The sequence below is a fragment of the Siniperca chuatsi genome, linkage group LG12, assembly GCF_020085105.1.
Source record: "Siniperca chuatsi isolate FFG_IHB_CAS linkage group LG12, ASM2008510v1, whole genome shotgun sequence".
Lineage (NCBI taxonomy): Eukaryota > Metazoa > Chordata > Actinopteri > Centrarchiformes > Sinipercidae > Siniperca > Siniperca chuatsi.
The window spans coordinates 21,561,800-21,580,301 of NC_058053.1; the positions used below are offsets into that span (position 1 = coordinate 21,561,800).

The following is an 18,502-nucleotide window of genomic DNA, read 5'->3' on the forward strand; positions in this document are numbered from 1 at the left end:
TGTAATGTATTAGGATACACATAAATATTAGGGCACCATTAAAGAGCCACTGTTTTCCAGTAGGTGAGAGTTTTCCTGGAAATTCAAGTCTGAATTCATGTGGTCTTTAAGTTGTCCCCTTTTAACAAATTCTAGTCAATCTGGATCACATTTTATAGAGTCTTATTTTCAAATAAAAGTGTTAAAATAAAGTTTAAATAGTTTCAGTGGTTTAGATAAAAAACAGTGCTGTTTCCTGAACAAATCACCGAAGGAATTTATGCGTTCACTTTAGCCCTGCATAAAACAGCGCAGCCCTCTCATTCATTTGAATGGAGCCAGTCCAGCGATGCAGCAGGGGTGCTAACATAGCAAAAGCAAAAAATGTTTAACCTCAACTTTTGCTGCAACGCAACGCAACATCATCTGGCAATGTGCTGCAGTGGCCAATCAAATACATGCAAGCGCACATTCATGGTAATTACTGTAACGTGAATGCCATATTTCTGCGTTTTACCTGGTGATCATCGTGATGAGAGATAAAATAATTGGAGCCGTGATAACTTTCCAGAGTTATAAAATCCTGTCTCTGAGTATTAGAAAGATCTGTTGCTCAAACTGGACTTCCTGGATTGTATTTCATTTCTCACCGGTACCTGAAACAACGCAGCCCCCCTCCTGATGTAAACTCTGATGTGCTCCTCCAGGTGTCTAAACAGGCCAAGGAGTTCCTGGAGTTTGTGTACGAGGAGCCCCTGCTGGATGTCCAGCAGCTCAACCCTTGTCTGTATGAGCACTGTGAGCCTCTCAGCACTGTGCTGCGTCTCCGTCAGCAGCTCCAGTCACTGCGGGCCTACCTGTTCAGCTGCCGAGCAACCGTTGCCGAGGACCTCAGACGAAGGTAGGTTGGCGGCGATGTCTCTTGTGGTGGGGTGGGGTATTTCTGTAGCACAAAAGGAAGTTACAAAGTGCTTCTTAATTTAGAGCACTGTTTCCCAACCTTGTTTGGCTTGTGACCCCTTAAAATGAAGCAATGTCTACTTGCAAACCATCTTCGAAGTCGCATACGTTGCATATGTTTAAGGCTTGTGAGCAGTAATTTTTGAGGTCCACAGAAGTCAATTATCCAGTAATTTACAAGATATAAAGTTTGGGAAAAAAATAATATTATTTTGAATTGCAGGTATACATTTTTTTTCTTGCCTATAACACAATCCCTCAGATTTATCTTTGCAACCCCCTTGGGGGATTCTGACCCCCAGCTGGGTACCACTGATTTAGAGGGATAAAACACAGAACACAACAGTACAATGAACACAATGTTATCAGAAAATAAAATAAAATTGTGAAATCCCAATCTTAAAAAGGTCAAATACCCATAGTGATACATAAATATATAAGTCTAATATAACAAATATAGGATGATAGGAAGAATTGTTTTTAGCAATATTAAGGCACTTTACACATTTACAGTGTCTTGTGAAGAGATTTAAAAGAGTATACTTATTCACTTGCACAGAGGTTTGTCAGGAAATGGAAGTTGAGACAAATACTGTAAAATCAATTCTTAAACAAGCAGGTAACCTGCAAGGATCTAATAAAATTGACGTGACGTGGTTGCATATTTTATTTCTACTTAAAAGCTATTCTGCAGCTTCTGAACACCAGAGATGTTCTGCCTCTGTTTGTTAAAGGCAGGTCAGCAGATTATTATTATAGAGACAAAATGACTGCATTAATAATCCTCTTTGTGTCATTGAATGGCAGTATCAAATTGCATTCATGTGGCGCTCCTTAAATGGAAAGATTTTACTTAAATAAGAATAAAAAATACCCTGAAATGGCCTTAACGTGTTTTAACTAACAGGACGGGGGGGGGTGATTAGGAACTTGTTTATGGCCAGTCAGCAAGAGTTCGATCCTGTACACCTGCAGGTTTAAAGGGTCAGGTCACCTATCTGCATGGTTGGGTAACAGTAAAAGTAAAAAAAAAATTGGTAATTTGGATCAACTGACCCTAAAGAACAGGCAAAGTAAGTTTTTGTGGCTCATTTTGTGTAATCAGAGTCACACTGACTGATACACTAAAATATTTGTTATATTTCTCTGTTGATGAGCAGGCACAGACTGTTAACATCTCCTCATATGATCTGTGTGTGTTTACATGTGTATGTCTGAGTGCATGCATGTATATTGCCATAACTTTTTATCTGCATGCATTCCTGTGTGTATATATGCTGCATATACATAAAAGATGTATGCCTGTGTGTATATGTTCGTGTGTGATGGTCGGGGTGGGGACTGTTTATCTGAGTGTGGTCCCACACTGAAAGCCTTGTCTGTGAGCTGATGGATGCTCCTTGCCCCGGTCCAGGTCACTAATACAGTCTGATAAAACGGGCCATGTATGAAGGAGAATCATCCACCTCAGCAGACACACTGGAATCTAATTAATATTCTATCATGATAATTTACAAAAAACATATTTTCTCACTAATCAGCCATGCAAATCATTTAGGTTTTTAGAGACTTATTCTCTGTTAGAAGGTAGTTCCAAAGAAATGTGTTCACAGCAAGGTCTGTAGATTGTCCACAGTAACAGGGGACTTGTTTCTGAAAAGATACAAATTCTGTTGAATTTGTATATGTAATTTAAACACTTCCATAGTATTCAGGTGACAGCAGAAATCTCAAAGAACAAAATCTATCTCTGTAATTTGATTGAACCAACCCTTTAATTACAGTAAATGCAAGTCACTGGAAAACCAAAATATTATATTTGATTTTTAATTGTATTGTAATAAGAAAATGCCCATTTTGCGATCAGGCCTATATTTGATTCTTTATATCGCATCCTACTATTTTTCTGGCACCCTGTTGCAGCGCAGAGATGAGCAGCATCATGGCCTTCTCTGTTTACTTCTGTCCCATTAGCTAGTGCCGGCTAGTGCCCCGCCACTTCCAAACACTGCAGGATTGATGAGGGCCATGGCGCTAAAACCTTCCCCTAGTCATCAGTCTACTTCAGGGGGGGATCTGAAGAGAGAAGTCTGTTGCATACATGCAGAGAGCCACGGATACACAATCGCACACACAACCACATGAGGCACTAAAGGCTGTAAGTTAGAGAGCACTTTATTTTTGGAACTGTGCAGTAGTTCTCAAACACTATCAGAGGGTTACATCTTTGATAGCATGTCGCAAATGTTGCTGGATAAAGGCTGTCTTTCATTATTTTATTGTCAAAGTTCAGTCAAGGTGTGAATTGATCTCAGTAAATACACCTCACAGGTAATTGTGTTTGTGGCAAATTAGGCTGTCCCGATGTCCATATTTTAATGACCTTGTTGTAATGTAAGATGGATGGGGAACGTGTCCTAATGGGTAAAATTATTTCAAACACTCTGCACATACTTGACCACAAACAGTTGTTAACCCCAACAAACCCCTGTTGTTATGCTTGTCAAGCTTCCATTGTAGCACAGCACATAATGTTTACCAATGAAACAATTGCTTCTCATCATCTCAGCAAATGTCAATTTTGTCCCCTGAAATGACAACTGTCACCAGCAGAGCTCTACTCTACTTAGCTAGCTAATTAAGCTAACTTTAGCTGCAGGTGTTGGTTAAAATGCTGCCTCTGGCTGACATTTTAGTGTTACTAGCTGACTTGTTTTGGTCAAAATGAATTCTGTAAAAAGCTATTTTAAATATGTACTTGATGGCTACATACATGATATCATGCTATTGTTACTAGGTGATTTGATGTGGATGTTAGGGTGTTGTTTGCAGGTTGCTGTTCTTCAGTGTTAGTGTAGGTGGTTGCTAGGTAATTATTAACAGTTATGGTGTTTGTAGGGTTTGTAGGTTGCTAGGTGATTACTAGAGATTTATCAGTAGCTGCTAAGGTGTTAGTAGGTGGCTGCTAAATAATATCCAGTGCTTGCTATAAAAAAGTATGTTCTCTTTTCTTTTTAGAACGATTGTTTCTTTTTTATTCCTTTTATTTCATGTACTCAGGGGCATTATTCTTGGTTTTTGGAAGAATTGTATTAGTATTGCTGATATATTTGCGCATATACACCTCCCCCCGTAGTTTCAGTGGGGAGATGTGTGCGAGTGGCAAGTTCGCTACGTTCTACAAGCTCTCTTAGCTCTTTTAGTCTAATATATTAACACAATAAACTCACAAGATGTCAAGAAAAGAAAAATACAACTGTACACCTTCTGAATTCAAGTTTCTCTCTTTCACAGAACTAAGACCAGCTTAATTGCCTTGTTAACTCATCGTAAAACACACTTCATTCAAACTCAACAGAAGCAAAGCAAAAACCATCTCTGTTAGTCTTTCCACTGGTCCAACAATCACCAACTCTGGTTTGGTCGAAATAAACTCTTTATTCACAGTTAGATGTGAAAATATATATAGCTCTACACACTGTTTTTCCCCTGCCTGACTCTGCCATTGCTGGTCTCTTTGTGCTACTGGGTTAGCTCACTGAATGAGAGTCTGTCACTGAGCAGCAGCTCTCACTCGTTCTTTGGAGGCAGAACAATAGATTAAAAAAAATAAAATGACACAAATTGGACTAAAAATCGCCAAAAAAACCCAACTGGCGATGGACTCAGACAATCGCTAATAGCCGATATCGCAGTTGTAGGAGGTAGTAGGTACTAGTAGTAACTGTAGTAGTAACTAGACTGGTTCTCATCTTATCTGTCCAATAGGAAATTCTGTGTCAGCATTAATAACTTCATGTCATCCTTTTCCCATATCAAGTACGGTGTGCCTCAAGGTTCAATTCTGGGACCAATACTGTTCTCCTCATACATGCTTCTGTTGGGTGATGTCATCCGCAGACATGGGATTTCTTTTCATTGTTATGCAGATGACACACAGTTGTACCTCCCTGTCAAGCCCACTGACCTCAGTATGCTGAGTTCTCTGCAGGACTGCCTGTTTGACATAAAAAATTGGATGTCGATAAATTTTCTTCAGCTCAACTCAAATAAATTGAAATCCTTGTTATTGGGCCCCAACACATCACTTAACAAATACTGCCATCTACTGGTAACCTGTCACAACATATCAAGCCTGTTGCAAGAAATCTTGGTGTCCTGTTTGATAGCAATTTATGTTTTGAGTAAGATATCACTAAGCTTGTCCAATCATGTTTTTATCACTTCATAAACATTGCAAAAATCCAATCTATTTAAAATCTTAGTAATGCAGATACTGTTGTACATGCTTTTATCTCGTCACGCCTTGATTATTGTAACAGCCCGTTCACTTGTCTTAATCAAAAAACTCTGACACGACTGCAGACTGTACAAAACTCAGCTGCTAGGCTTTTAACCAGGACCAAGAAGTACGACCACATCACACCTGTTTTAGCCTCTTTACATTGGCTCCCTGTTTGTTTTAGGATTGATTTTAAGATCTTGTTGATTACTTTTAAGGCTCTTCATGGCCTGGCTCCAGACTATATTTTAGACCTTGTAATCCCTTATGAACCTTCACGTAGTTTGAGATCTTCAGGCAGGGGTCTTCTGTCTGTTCCTGAGTCCAGGATGAAAACTAAGGGGGCTTTTGCTATCAGGGCCCCGAGCCTCTGGAACAACTTGCCCGAAGAACTTAGGTTGTCTGAGTCAGTGTCTTCGTTTAAGTCTCTTCTCAAAACACATTTTTATCTGAAAGCAAATCCAGATTTTACCTGAACTGGCTGTTTATTTTATTGCTTTTGTGTATTTGTATTTCTTGTTGTAAGCACTTTGCACTTTGTTTTGATAAGTGCTCTATAAATAAAGTTGTATTATTATTATTATTATTATTATTATTATTATGATAGTAATACTTGTAGTGCTAAGAGCAGTTGCAGATGTAGTAGTAGTTTAGCTCTTGTGTTGTAGAACTACATTTATTTCTGGTTCACAAATTTGTTCCTTGTCCACCTCATTTACATACATGAGGTGGACAAATCATTAAAAAATTAACACCATAAATTTACAGCATCCAAAAAGTTGTATCAACATTTGTTTGACACTGTGTCAACACAAGTTGAACGTTGTAAGTTTGACAAAGATAAGATTTGGTTTTGGTTTGCATTAGATTGTAATGTGTTTAGTTTATCCACTCCCTGCACACACACACACACACACACACACACACACACACACACACACACACCTATTTCCAGGACTTCCTACATATGCTGGTTCAGACATAGTCAGGTCAGACGCTCCTTCAGTACACGATCAACAATCATAGTCAGTGTGTGAATTTTAATGAAAGGTGTGTCTGCTGGACAGGAAAGAGCACTGCGGATGGTGAAATAAAATATTAAAGAATTAAATACTATCAGGTCTTGAACTATTGAAATATTGTCCTGCATGGATCTGTGTGTCTGTGCAATCTAATCCTAAAATGTGGTGGTTCTCAAGTACTTTTATCAAGATCAACGCACACTTTAAGGGTGTGTTCATCTGGGCTCTGACTACACAATTAACAAGGAGCCAGTGTGTATTTGATTATTGGACCCGAGTGTGTGTGTGTGTGTGTGTGTGTGTTATCTTATGAATGCTGATGTGGTAACCAATGGTAACGTACTAAACAGTAGTTTATCAGTGGTGCCTATCACTATGAGGTGTCTGGATCTCTCTCTCTCACACACACACACACACACACACTCACACAAACACACACACACACACACACACACACGAATACTCGCATACATACTTGTGTTTTGGTGACACTCATCACAGCTTAGACAGGATTTAACATGGTGCCATCCATCTTAGTGGTCTAAGAGGAGACCTCACAACACACACACACACACACACACACACCTCACCAGAGCTGTCCTGTCTGTGTTTTGTCACATAATGTTAGACAATGGAATGTGAAATTGTACTTTATTATCATTCATTGCACTTCATCTAATAAGCACGACTAGAATCTTACAACTGGGTAATGTTTTTTTAATTCTTTTTCCAAATACAAATTTCCTGCCTTTGCCGGACAATAAAGTTTATTATATTTTGTATTATGTACATTGTTGCACTGAAGTATCATAACTTAGTTCCTCTGTATACTGAGTATTGTATATGGAAACAATGACAATCACAAGATGAACAAATTCTACCCTGACCCTTTTCTGTTGGTAAAGCAAGCTGGGAATTGTGGTTTTTATTGTGACTAAGGTTGCAGGAAGATGTGTTGTTGCATTTAAGAAAAAGTGCTGAATATACTGATGGAGCTTCTCATATCTGTAATCACAGTTAAAATGTCAAAATTTTGCCACACCAGCACTCTTTTTTTTTTAATTTTTTTTTTTATGGAAAGTGGAGGGTTGGTGTATCTCATCAGCATCTCATCACTGATGATGGTCAAACACACATGACCTGCTTCACAGAGAATGGTGCATCTAAACTTTTCTTGTGTGTCTTTTCACAGGATCTTCCCCAGGGAATACCTGCTACAGCACATTCACCTGTACTCCATGGCTGACCTGCAGCAGGTACCCCCACACACACACACACACACACACACATCTTATGTGAACTAAAAGTTTAGGTAACGATTTAAAGTTTAGTTTAATTTTGAATAAAATATATGTTTAAGTTTAGTTCAACTTAAATGTAGGCCTGGTGTAGCTTAGTTCCAGATGTCTGTGCTGCTCACATCTCAAATTTTGTCAACGATTAAAAAATGTCTGGTGTTGTGGAAACATTCGGAGCCTGCGTGATACTGAAATGGGTCAAATTAAGTAAAATGTTCAAGCTGTGTCAGATTGGGACACCTTAAGCATAGTGGTAGCCAACAGTGGTGCCCAGAATCCTGCTCCTGTTTTTCCTCATGTTGTTACAATAAATTAAATAAATTCTTAGTCCATGTAAGAAAACACTAGAAACATGAGAAAATAGCTGAGTAGTAGTATAGTAGTAGAATTTAGCTAGCTAACTTGAAAATGCCATGAGGCACAATTGTTGTGTAAAAACTATTAAAAACACATCATTGAGCCACACTGCTGCACTGGGTGACACACACTGTAGTTTACTTTGAGTCAATCCCACATACATATACACATACCACATACACACATTGTTGCAGTTGGTCTTTTTTATTGGATTTTTTTGACAATAGGAAAAACATAGAATAACGCTCACCTTATCCTTTTAAGTTAACACAACTTCTCCTTTGTTTCACTGGCAAGTGTCCATGTCATAACAGTGATAAGAGAGGGTAATACCCTCTAATAGCCCTATTTAGAACAGGGTTAGCTCTTTCAAGTGTCCTGATCCAGGAAAACAATGGTCTCAGTGGAAAGAATTTGTATCTGGCATCGTGGAAAACTTTAAATCTGCCTCGTCTATTATTTTCCAATACCAAGACACCTCATTGTACGCTATCGCTTATTTAATCAGCAGATTTTTCTTATCAAATTGCAAACTCTCATATCGCTACCAGTGTGCCCACCGTTAATACCAGTTACACTGCCCACCTCTGTTTTAATTTTAGTTATGAGAGGAATTTACTTTGGAGACTTTAAATGTGTTCAGTTTAATATGAAAGTCGTCTTTTTTTCAGGAGAGATCATAAAAAAAGGAAACACATCCTGGCCTTTCAGCCGTTCGGTATCTAGTCGCCAAATTGAGTTGGGGGTCAGAGGAAAGCGACCACAAATGACTGAAAAGTTCTTTTGTTTGTCATTATGTTCATTATGTTGTACCCTGCCCCATTTTTTTTCTTTCACCCCTCTGACTCAGAGCTCAGCCATAGACTCTCACGGTGAAAGAGATTGGACCCTCTCCTCCTCCTCTTCCTCCTCCACTCCCACACTCTGTGTCTCTCTGCTTCACTAATTGGTCACATTCAGAATCAACAGGCAGAAAAACAAAGCGTGACATCCCTCCATTCTTCCCGACATCCCCTTGGCCTCACACACGCTCAGAACACACACACACATGTGTATGTGTGTGTTCTTCACTCACTCTTTCTTTGCTAAACTCTGTGATTTACTCATAAACCCCACACTGGTGATTTAGTGCTAATTTTAACAATAGGTGTCTTTGACAGAGACTGCACAGCTCCCTCTTCTCTTTTCCTCTCCCTCTCCCTCTCCCTCCCCTATCTTGGAGATTCTCAAGCACTCTGCCTCTTAATTGGTTTTCCATATTAACAAGCTTGTTTCTTTTGATTCACCTCCTGAAAAAAATGACGCTCGTAATCAACATGGCTTTTTTTGTTCCAGCTCAGAGGTCAGTGAAGGCTAAACTCCCCTGGCTAAAACCTGGACCACACTAGTCTATTCACCTCCCGACAAATAGCATCCACCCATATCCCCTATTAGGAACCATTTCATTTGAAGAAAACATATGTGTTTGTCTAAGGACACTGCCCATTTCCTCCGCTGGTTTTAAGGATTGTTTCTAGGGTTTTGTGTGAGGACTTAAGTTGTAGGAAAGTGTGTGCGTGTGTGCGTGCGTGCGTGCGCAGCAGGCTTCCCACAGAGACACCCTGGCATTCCCTCTATGCCAGGCATCCCTCTCCACTCACACTTGTCCAGACCCACAGAGGCCTCTTAAGTAAATGTTAAAAGTTCTCAGATTTCCAGTTTCTGCTCATGGCTTTGCACAATAATGAGTTCTATGATAAGACCAAACAGGACAACATGTAAATCATCCTTGTGTGGAAATTGGGCAACAAATATTAATAGGAATTATCAAGAATCAATATAGATAAAAACAGACTAGAATCAGAATCAGAATCAGAATCAGAATCAGAAATACTTTATTGATCCCCGTAGGGAAACTCTTTGTTACAGTAGCTCGCCTTTACGTCAGTGCACACAGGAGAAAACGATATTATACACATATTAACATATAATGTTAAGGTGTAAAGATAAAAGAACGTATGCTTTCAACACTGGAACATGTTAAAGGATTAAGCTTCATTTATATTTTCGCGGTAAGGGGTTACACTGTACCTTTGTGTTTTCTCCGACACGTTTTTGACGCTGGTTGAGATAATTGAGAGTAAAAACAACATGAAACAAGCTCGTTTTCAGTAACACACATCTAGCAAAACCATTTCCACTGCAAACCTTCTGCACCCTGCTACAATGAATGAAACAACTAAAATACTGCGACTGCACGGAATAGTCTCATATTCAGTAATGACACAAGGTGGACCTTCCCACAGCCCTTGTATAACACAAAGTGAAAAACAGTTACTGTGTGGAATATAATTAAAACACGATACATCCGGCTAGTGTTGCGGTGGTGCAATCAGTTTGAGAAATCTGACGTTGAACTATAAGTCTAAACCTAGGCCTCTGTATATATCTATATATATATGGCTATATTAATTATTGTACACAATATCCAGATTTTGAAGTACCCTTCTGTTTGGTTTTGAATTTTGCATTGGACTTTTAAAAGAAAATGTTTGCTTTTCATTTATCGCTTGTCATAGACAAATATTTAAAGTTTGTTTATTAATCTATGAAGAATGCATTGCCAGCCATTTTTTTAATCTTTCTGCTTTGTACATCTTCTCATCTGGTAGGTTACTCAAAAATTTGGGGAACCCCCCGATAAGACAGCATGCATACACTGACAACCTACAAAGATCAAGTGTTTTCTGTGTGTGTGTGTGTGTGTGTGTGTGTGTGTGTGTGTGTGTGAGAGAGATAGAGGGGAGACAGTGTTATTCAAACAGAGCTCACCCTGGTCTTTCCAGCCATGTAATCTCAGCTGGCTTTCTAGTTTCTCCTCAATGGAGGGGGAGACGAACGAACGGCTGTTAAACAGCAGTTTTAGGGGATTAGGAGGTTTTGGAGCACAAAGACTCTGCATGGAGCAGAGAAAGAGGTTGAACTAGAGGGGGAGGAGTTTAAGTGGATGGAGGGAGAAGAGGCGATGTGTGTTTGGAGGGAAAGGAGGTGAATACATCTAGAGGGTTTGTCCTGTAGGCTGCTCTAGAATCATACTGTGAATATAGTCCTGTGAATATATAATAAACATACTTAAAAGTAATTTTCCAACTTTGCACTGTTCGCAAATTCCACATTGTTTTCTTGGTACTGACACTGCTGCTGTTTGCACATCCTTTTAAAGTTGAAATCCTTAGTGTATTCTGTAGAAATATTCAGATTTTTGTCCTCTACATAGGGCAATGTTTTTAGAAGTTCAGACTGAAACACTGACTGGCGTTGGACTTGTGTCTGTGTGCGGCTTTTTAGTCTCATTGCTCTGGTTAGCAGCTCAGGCTGACAATGTCAATTACTGTAAGGATGGGTCGTACCCAAATCAGCCCTTTTCAGCCAAATAGTTCCAGGTACTATTGAACCACTGGAGCTTAATTTAGGAAGTAAACTAGCTTTTGCGCTTTCTTGTTTGTGTTTCCACCGATGTAATACCACGAAGATTAGACAGATGACGGATTTAAAAAAATGATGCCGGTGTTTGAGACACAATTTTTACACACAAGGAAATAACACAAAGTCATCCTGTTGTTCGTATTTAGTTTGGAGACTCTAATGTTTGAGTTGAATGTAATGAATGAATGAAAAGGAGACATGAAGAGGTGAAAAAGGAGACTGAAAACTCCAGAGCAAAGTAGACTGTCTCCAAAGTAGACAATCTGCCGAGTGTTTGCTGGTTATTTATTTCTACTTTTGAAGGTAACTGCGATAAAACAATTGACAAATAAAGCTTTATTTCTCTTGTTCACTTGCTTTTTTTCCATCTCCACTCCCTCTCTTCTTTCACTTGTTTGGGGATTCAGTGATCATTAACGTGAGACAGAGAAGATAGAATATGTTTGTTTCGGAGAACACGTGGCAGGGCTTTTTAAAAAGGGATATTGACGTCATAAAATCTGCAGTCACACTGTGTTGTGCTGTCGACTCCATAAGTTGTTCCTAACCTTTTTATGGTGTGATCCCTCATCACATGTTGCCTTTGTCTCTGAGTTGGGACTTGACCTGAACGATTGTTTTATTTGAATAATTTTAGATACCTGAAGAGATAAAGCTATCCAGGAAAAAGAAAGGTTAGAGAAACTGTACATGTACACAGTTTTGTGTAACAGAAACACGTTTTAGTTTAATTTCTCACCCAGTTAATCATTTAAAAACCTTTCCAATTTATCTTTCGACCGCTGAGGGAATGCCAACCCACTCATAAGGACTCTTTAATCATTTTTCAGAATCCATATGTTAAGAAATTCTGTCTGTTCTGGAGACAGAAGTTAGTCCAACCCAGCTGATCCCAAACACCCACCAGAGCACTGAGAGATCTGCCAGTGGCCTGGCTCCTGGTTGGCCCAGACACTCAGGACAGCCATCAATACTTGGCTTCATTGTTGTCCTTGTTGGATGTGGGCGAGCGTACAAATTAAAAGGGTTGAAGTTGGAAGTTCCTGTCTGGATGATTGTCCCAGTGTGACCCTCCTGGCCAGTGCTACTTTGGTGTAGCTAATAAAATGGTCACTGGATATTTATAGCAAGCAGTAATAGCATGGATATGGGAATTTTAAGAAAATGGTGGAAAAGGTTTGTGAATTTAGAGAAGTAAATGTGGTAATAACACTGGTAAATAGATCTTTTCTGAGTAATTCAGCGTTTATAATTTAAGATTGCATCCAGGCTTCATATATGTACAAGAAGTAATTTTCTTTATATTGCTTTATCGCTCTTTTTCGCCTATCCATTTACTTCTGTCACTCTCCATCCATCCATCCATCTTTCTGTGCCTCCTTCCTTCTTTCCCACCGTCCCCCCAGAGTACCAGTCAGCCACCAGAGCTGTGCTGCCAGTCGTTTGATTCTGCCCAGTCCAATTATAGAGGGCCTTAATTACCGAGCCTGTCAGCCTCCATCAGGAGAGCCATTCGTCATGTGGACTGGGCTGGACCGGACTGAGCAGGGCTGCTTAGGTTTGGTGTGGGCTGTGCTGGGCAGAGGGGCACGTATATATTTGTCTGTCACTCTCAGTACCTGTCTGTCTGCCTGCCTGGAAACATTTATCATCTGTACTGTATTGAGCTTGTTCTCCCTCATATATAGAAGAACATTAAATTAGTTACACGTTTAAACTGTGGAGATTTATTGTAATACAACACATTCTCTATACGCTTAAGGCCTAACAAATATGTTGAAAGCATTTCCTGCCTTATAAAACATTTGTAGAGACCATTTTTGAATAAAAGTTCAGATTTCATCACACACCAGCAGCCTTGTTTATCAAAGCGTGCATAGAGCAACTTCAAAAACTGTGTAAGAACTACGCCTGTTAGCAGTGAGTAATGATAAATTTGACCAATTCTACATCCATCTGCTAGCGCGTGAGTAGGCTCATTTAAGGCTACAACCATTTTCATGATCTGTTAATTTGCCAATCACTTTCTTAATTAATCAATTCGTCGTTTTGGTCTATAAAATTTCCCAAAACCTAAGGTGACGTCTTCAAGTTGCTTGTTTTATCTGACTAACAGTCCAAAGATATTTAGTTTACCATCACATGACCAAAAAAAGCAGTATATCCTAACATCTGAAAAGTTTGCCATTTTTTCTTGAAAAGTGACAAAATAGTTGCAGATTGATTTTCTGTCATTCAACTAATCGTTTCAGCTCGCTCATTTACATATAGAAAACACCAAATATGGTCAACAACATCCTTTCGAAAGGCCCAGTAGCATTAATGTAGTCTGTATAAATTGAACTGCTGTTGACGTTGTGAAAGATTTGTTATTTATTAAGAAAGTTGGAAGTTCTAAAGAAATTCTCCTGAATACATTGGTAATTTGTACTGCTGCAACATTGATTAGAGGGTCTAGAAAGTCTAACTCATAACCATATGTTGAACTATAGTTGACAGTCTGAATGAACATGTCTACCACTAACAGTTTGTTCGTACAGGTGGTCAGGAGTTGTTGTAAATGTTCGAACTTTCTCAAGCAGAAGAAGGAATAGATAAATGTGTGGAAAGGAGCAGACGCAGCGAAATGAGCAAATAATGCCTTTCGCTTCCATTTTCTTCAGATTCACTGAACAAATTCTGGTGTGCGGTGAGATATGAACTTCTGCAACAATCGTTATGTTTCATTAATGTTGCTTAAGTTTTGAGCACATTTCTGAATGTAAAAAAATCTTGTTTTGTTTTTACCAATCAATTAGTAGCTTGTGATATATCCATTCAGCTGAAATCATTCACATTACCTATTTCAATCGCTGAACAAATCAGATCTGGGTGGTGATTTAAAGGTCTGGACTAACATTGGGACACCTTGCCTTACATTTTAGCTTGCATAGCGCTTTGCTTGTTTTCTCATGTTTGGACGCTAACAACATAAAATGAAAAATCAGTGGCTGCAGCCCTAATCTGTTTGACTGTAAATGTCGAGTCCTGTCAGACATTGACTGGAATAGATCCTGTTTTTAATCGAGGTATCGGTCTCATGTTGGTCTGAGACTGATAATTTGATATCATAGATTGTACATAAGTGCACAGTATGGGGTTGTTATGGTAAAAGCCTTCAGTGTAGGCCATTAATCTCAGTGTAAAGTCTAATAGACTTTGGCCTTGGTGTATGATTTACTGTAAACAGGATGAGTATACCTCAGTGTGCTATGTTTCCTGTGTGTGGTTTCTTCCTCCTCTCTCCACATCATGTCCTCCTCTTCTCCTCTCGTCCTCATCGTGTAACAAACAGCATGAAGGAGGTTATAATTGGGAGGGCCAGAGCTCTGCCAGGTGGAACCACTTGTATCTGAATACATGCTCTCGCGCTCTCTCAAGATCTTTCTTGTATACTCTCTCTTACTTTATACTCTGTTTTTCTACCTCTCTGTCTTACACGCACTCTCTCATTATGCGCATAGCTCTGTCTGCATCATTAACATGATACGACAAAGCTTTGCGACCATATTTAGTTTTTTAGTTCTGTAAGATTCTACACAGCTTTTCTTTTCACTGTTTTTCCCTCTGTGAGTCACCCACTGTCTATTCACTACAATACAACTCCAGCCCCCCACCGCCAACCCCCCCTCAGTTTTTAAAGGAACTTGCCAAGCATTGCCGTTAAAAGGTGTTCACCTCATTTACCGTCTTCCTCCTTCCGTCTTCCAGTTTCATCTCCTGTCTCCCCTCTTTCCTCCAAGCCAGGAAGGATTCTACTTTCTTGTATTCATTGTTTGTTTCATTCATTTTTAAATGATCTCAGAACCTGCCAGGAACTCCATTTGTAATTTTCCTCCAGTTTCTCTCCTTTTTTCCTTTCATGAAGAGTCGTACAGTTTCAGAATAAGCTCAGATTTTTTTGCTCACGTTTAAAGATTTCCAGGTCGCACAGACATGTCTTTGCCTCAAACGAATCTGTGTGTTCACAAGTATCAACACTCCAAATTACGTCAGATTAAAACATCAGGTGGTAGTTTTTGCTTGTATTTAGTCTCTCTAAATTTGACTGCTTGAATGCCAAATCTTTCCCTTGGCATGCAGACAGCTGCCTTATTACATATTTAGTCATAGATGCTACATGGTCCTTCATTGGCTACCCTTTGGCAATTGGCAGTGTCTCTTTTAATTCATTGTTTTCTAGTTTAATATTAAACATTAATATTAATATTTAGCTGAATATCATCGATCACCATGTCCATTCTGATCTTCTGCACTGGACTTTTTGTTCCTGTCATACATGCTTTACTACCGTGAATTACCTTGTAGCAATTTACTTTATCACATTGTACTGGTAACCCTCAAGATGGCGGAGCTGCTATGATAACCTTTCAGTGTTCAGAAAATCCTGCCAAAAAGGAGTAAAAATTGCTATTAAGGAAGTGTTTTTGCTTTTAAAAAAACCCTTCAAATTAGATTACTTGATTGGCATTACAGGTTCTCATATTTCATCCACACTAATGCAGACCCATGTAGAGTTTACCAGAGAGCTAATGGTTTGGATGAAAGCATGTTTACATTCAAGCCGACAGTTTGAGTTAATGAGTAAGTGTACCCATTAACTCACTTATTCTGAAAGTGAGTGTAGTTTTCACACAGGTCTCTGATCAAAATGTCACATTTGCATCAGTTTGTGTTGATGTTGCTGACTGCCAGTATGGTGCCTTATATTGTGAACATTATTTAAGTCTTTATTGTTGTTTTTGACCAAGTCCTTTCTTCTGTTCTTCCTTGCTTGCTCTTCCCCTCTTCATCCCTCCTCACCCTCCAGGTGATTGATGGAAAACTGGCTCCCTTCCTGTCCAAGGTGATCAAGTTTGCCAGCTCCCACGTTTTCAGCTGCAGTTTGTGTCGAGAGAAAGGCTTCATCTGTGAGTTGTGCCACAACGGACAGGTCATCTACCCCTTTCAGGAGAGCGCCACCAGGAGGTACAGATCCTCGGATAACCTTTTCTGTAAACGTCAACATTTACTTCATCGTCACTAATTACAGATATGATTGATTTAGATTGGATTTGATCTGAACTGAAAAGACTTGATTCAGTGGACAAAAGATCTGAACACTGCACTGCTAGCCCCCGATAAATTGAATTAAACAGAGCAATGTTTTGATCTGTGTCAGGTGTTGTCAAATAAACATCACAAAGCAGAACACGCACTGCAGTATATAGGCACAATGTTCATGTAGTATATAGACACAATAGTCATTAATGTTTGACTCCTGGTGTTGATTTATCAACATTACAGGCCTCCAAAAGGGTCCTACCTCAAGTCATTCACCTTTAAATGGTGCACACTGAACAGATTGAACTTTATTTTTGCACATTTGACCATGAGAGTGTTTTTATTCGTACCAGGAGTACAAACTTTAGCTGTAGCTAGCAATGTAATGTGTGTGTTTGAGTGACAGCTTAGACTTTGATCTCAAATCTTACCAGGAGCTTTCTGTTGCCTTTGCTTCCTGTTCGGTCCATGTTGACAAATCCTGTTCTGCTGAAGCTTCTGGGGAGGTTCTTCAGAAGCCAATGAGTTGCATCAAGTTGCATTTCTTTTTCTGAATGTACAGAGCCATAGGGAAATTAACACGGCGAGAGGTCAAACTGATACTACAGATCAGAAACAGTGTAGAAATCTCACTGCCTGGGCTAGAAACTAGATTTTTTTTTTTTTCCAGGCTCTGGTTGAGTATGTGTATGTTTTTGTGTTTGCACACCCTCAGGACTTGAATGCTTGGTCATGTACTTCTGTGAGGACCAATTTCAGTTTGAGACCCCAAAAGTGAAGACATTTTGGTCGTTACTGACTTCATCAAAGGGCTGTTTGAGGGCTGATGGAATTTCTGCCTCCACCCCAATAAAATCGAGGTGAATGGAATTTCATTTGTGGAGCTCACAGCATGGAAACATGGCATTTAAAGAAATTCAACAGCAACATGTTGCAGAAACAGTGTTCTGGTTACTCTGGATAATCCACAGAACGTGCTGTGAACAGTTTCATTGGACTTAGTCCCAATGAAAACAGACGATAGTATATAACAGAGATGTTGCTGTTGAACTGTTGAGCAAACTCAATTCACCTCCATTGTGTCGGCGTGGAGGCAGAAATCTTAGAGACAAATGTCTCAAACTCTGGACACAAAGCAAAGAAATGTCTACGTGAGCAAGCTGAGCCTGATTGTTAGTGACACTGGTTGGCATGAGAGAGCTGTGTGTGCGCGTGAGAGATGGTTGACAGTTAACACAGTCCAGAGCCTCGTCCTCGTCACTGAGACTCAGAGTGATAAGAGCTGATCAGGACTGATTCCTAGGAGACTCACTCACATTCACACGTTCCTTGTTGAGTTGTGCTTTATGACTTGTGGAAGTGTTAAGTGTTAACTGATAACAGCTGTACTACTGTACTTACTGGAACAGAGCTGTAAAGATTCACTGAGCTAAACGGGAATCTGTTGACTCATTTACTCAGACGGTACAGGAAATGAGCAATAAGTGAATGAAACAGCCAACTATACTTGATGGAAAATTCCAATTGGTTGGATGCAAGCAGGTTGTTGAATAAGACTTTGCATTAATTAGTTCATTTGTCCATTCATCAGTCTTTCACATTATCGTTTAGTATCTATTCGTTGACGAAAAACGTAAGACATTGTGTCATAGTTTGTTTTCAGAGGTTACTTTTCATTTGTCTTGTTTTGGGAAAAAAAGATCGTCAATTAATATTTTTCTTCATAGTTTTCGTTTGACGAAATTAACACTGCAAGGTCTGAGCGTAATAATTAAAAAATAGATTTAGATACCATATTTTACATCAAGGGTGTAGGTTTCGTTTCAACATTGGGAGGTCTAGGTGTCCTCCCCCAGGAAATCTTGAGCATCAAACACTTAATGTCCTGCATTCTGGTGAATTTTTATGCACCAATTTGTAAAGGAAAACACAAAATTCAGGTGCCAGGTGACAATTCAAAATATAATGAAATATAATGGAATATAATGCAGTAAGGCTCTCAGGCATTCTGTATTAGTTAGCAAACAACACTTTTAAAAGTAAACTTGAGAAACATT

At 39.3% G+C, this 18,502-nt stretch overlaps 1 protein-coding gene across 4 annotated transcripts in view; it reads left to right on the top strand.

Moving 5' to 3' along the window:
- The window catches only part of plekhm3 (pleckstrin homology domain containing, family M, member 3), a 46,470-nt gene that overhangs the window by 23,453 nt on the left and 4,515 nt on the right, over positions 1 to 18,502 (top strand). For all 4 annotated transcript variants that reach the window (XM_044215699.1, XM_044215700.1, XM_044215698.1 and 1 more), the window contains exons 5-7: positions 687 to 880; positions 7,436 to 7,499; positions 16,213 to 16,370. In XM_044215699.1, the coding sequence (XP_044071634.1) occupies positions 687 to 880; positions 7,436 to 7,499; positions 16,213 to 16,370 (416 nt within the window). The remainder of the gene's footprint in view (positions 1 to 686; positions 881 to 7,435; positions 7,500 to 16,212; positions 16,371 to 18,502) is intronic.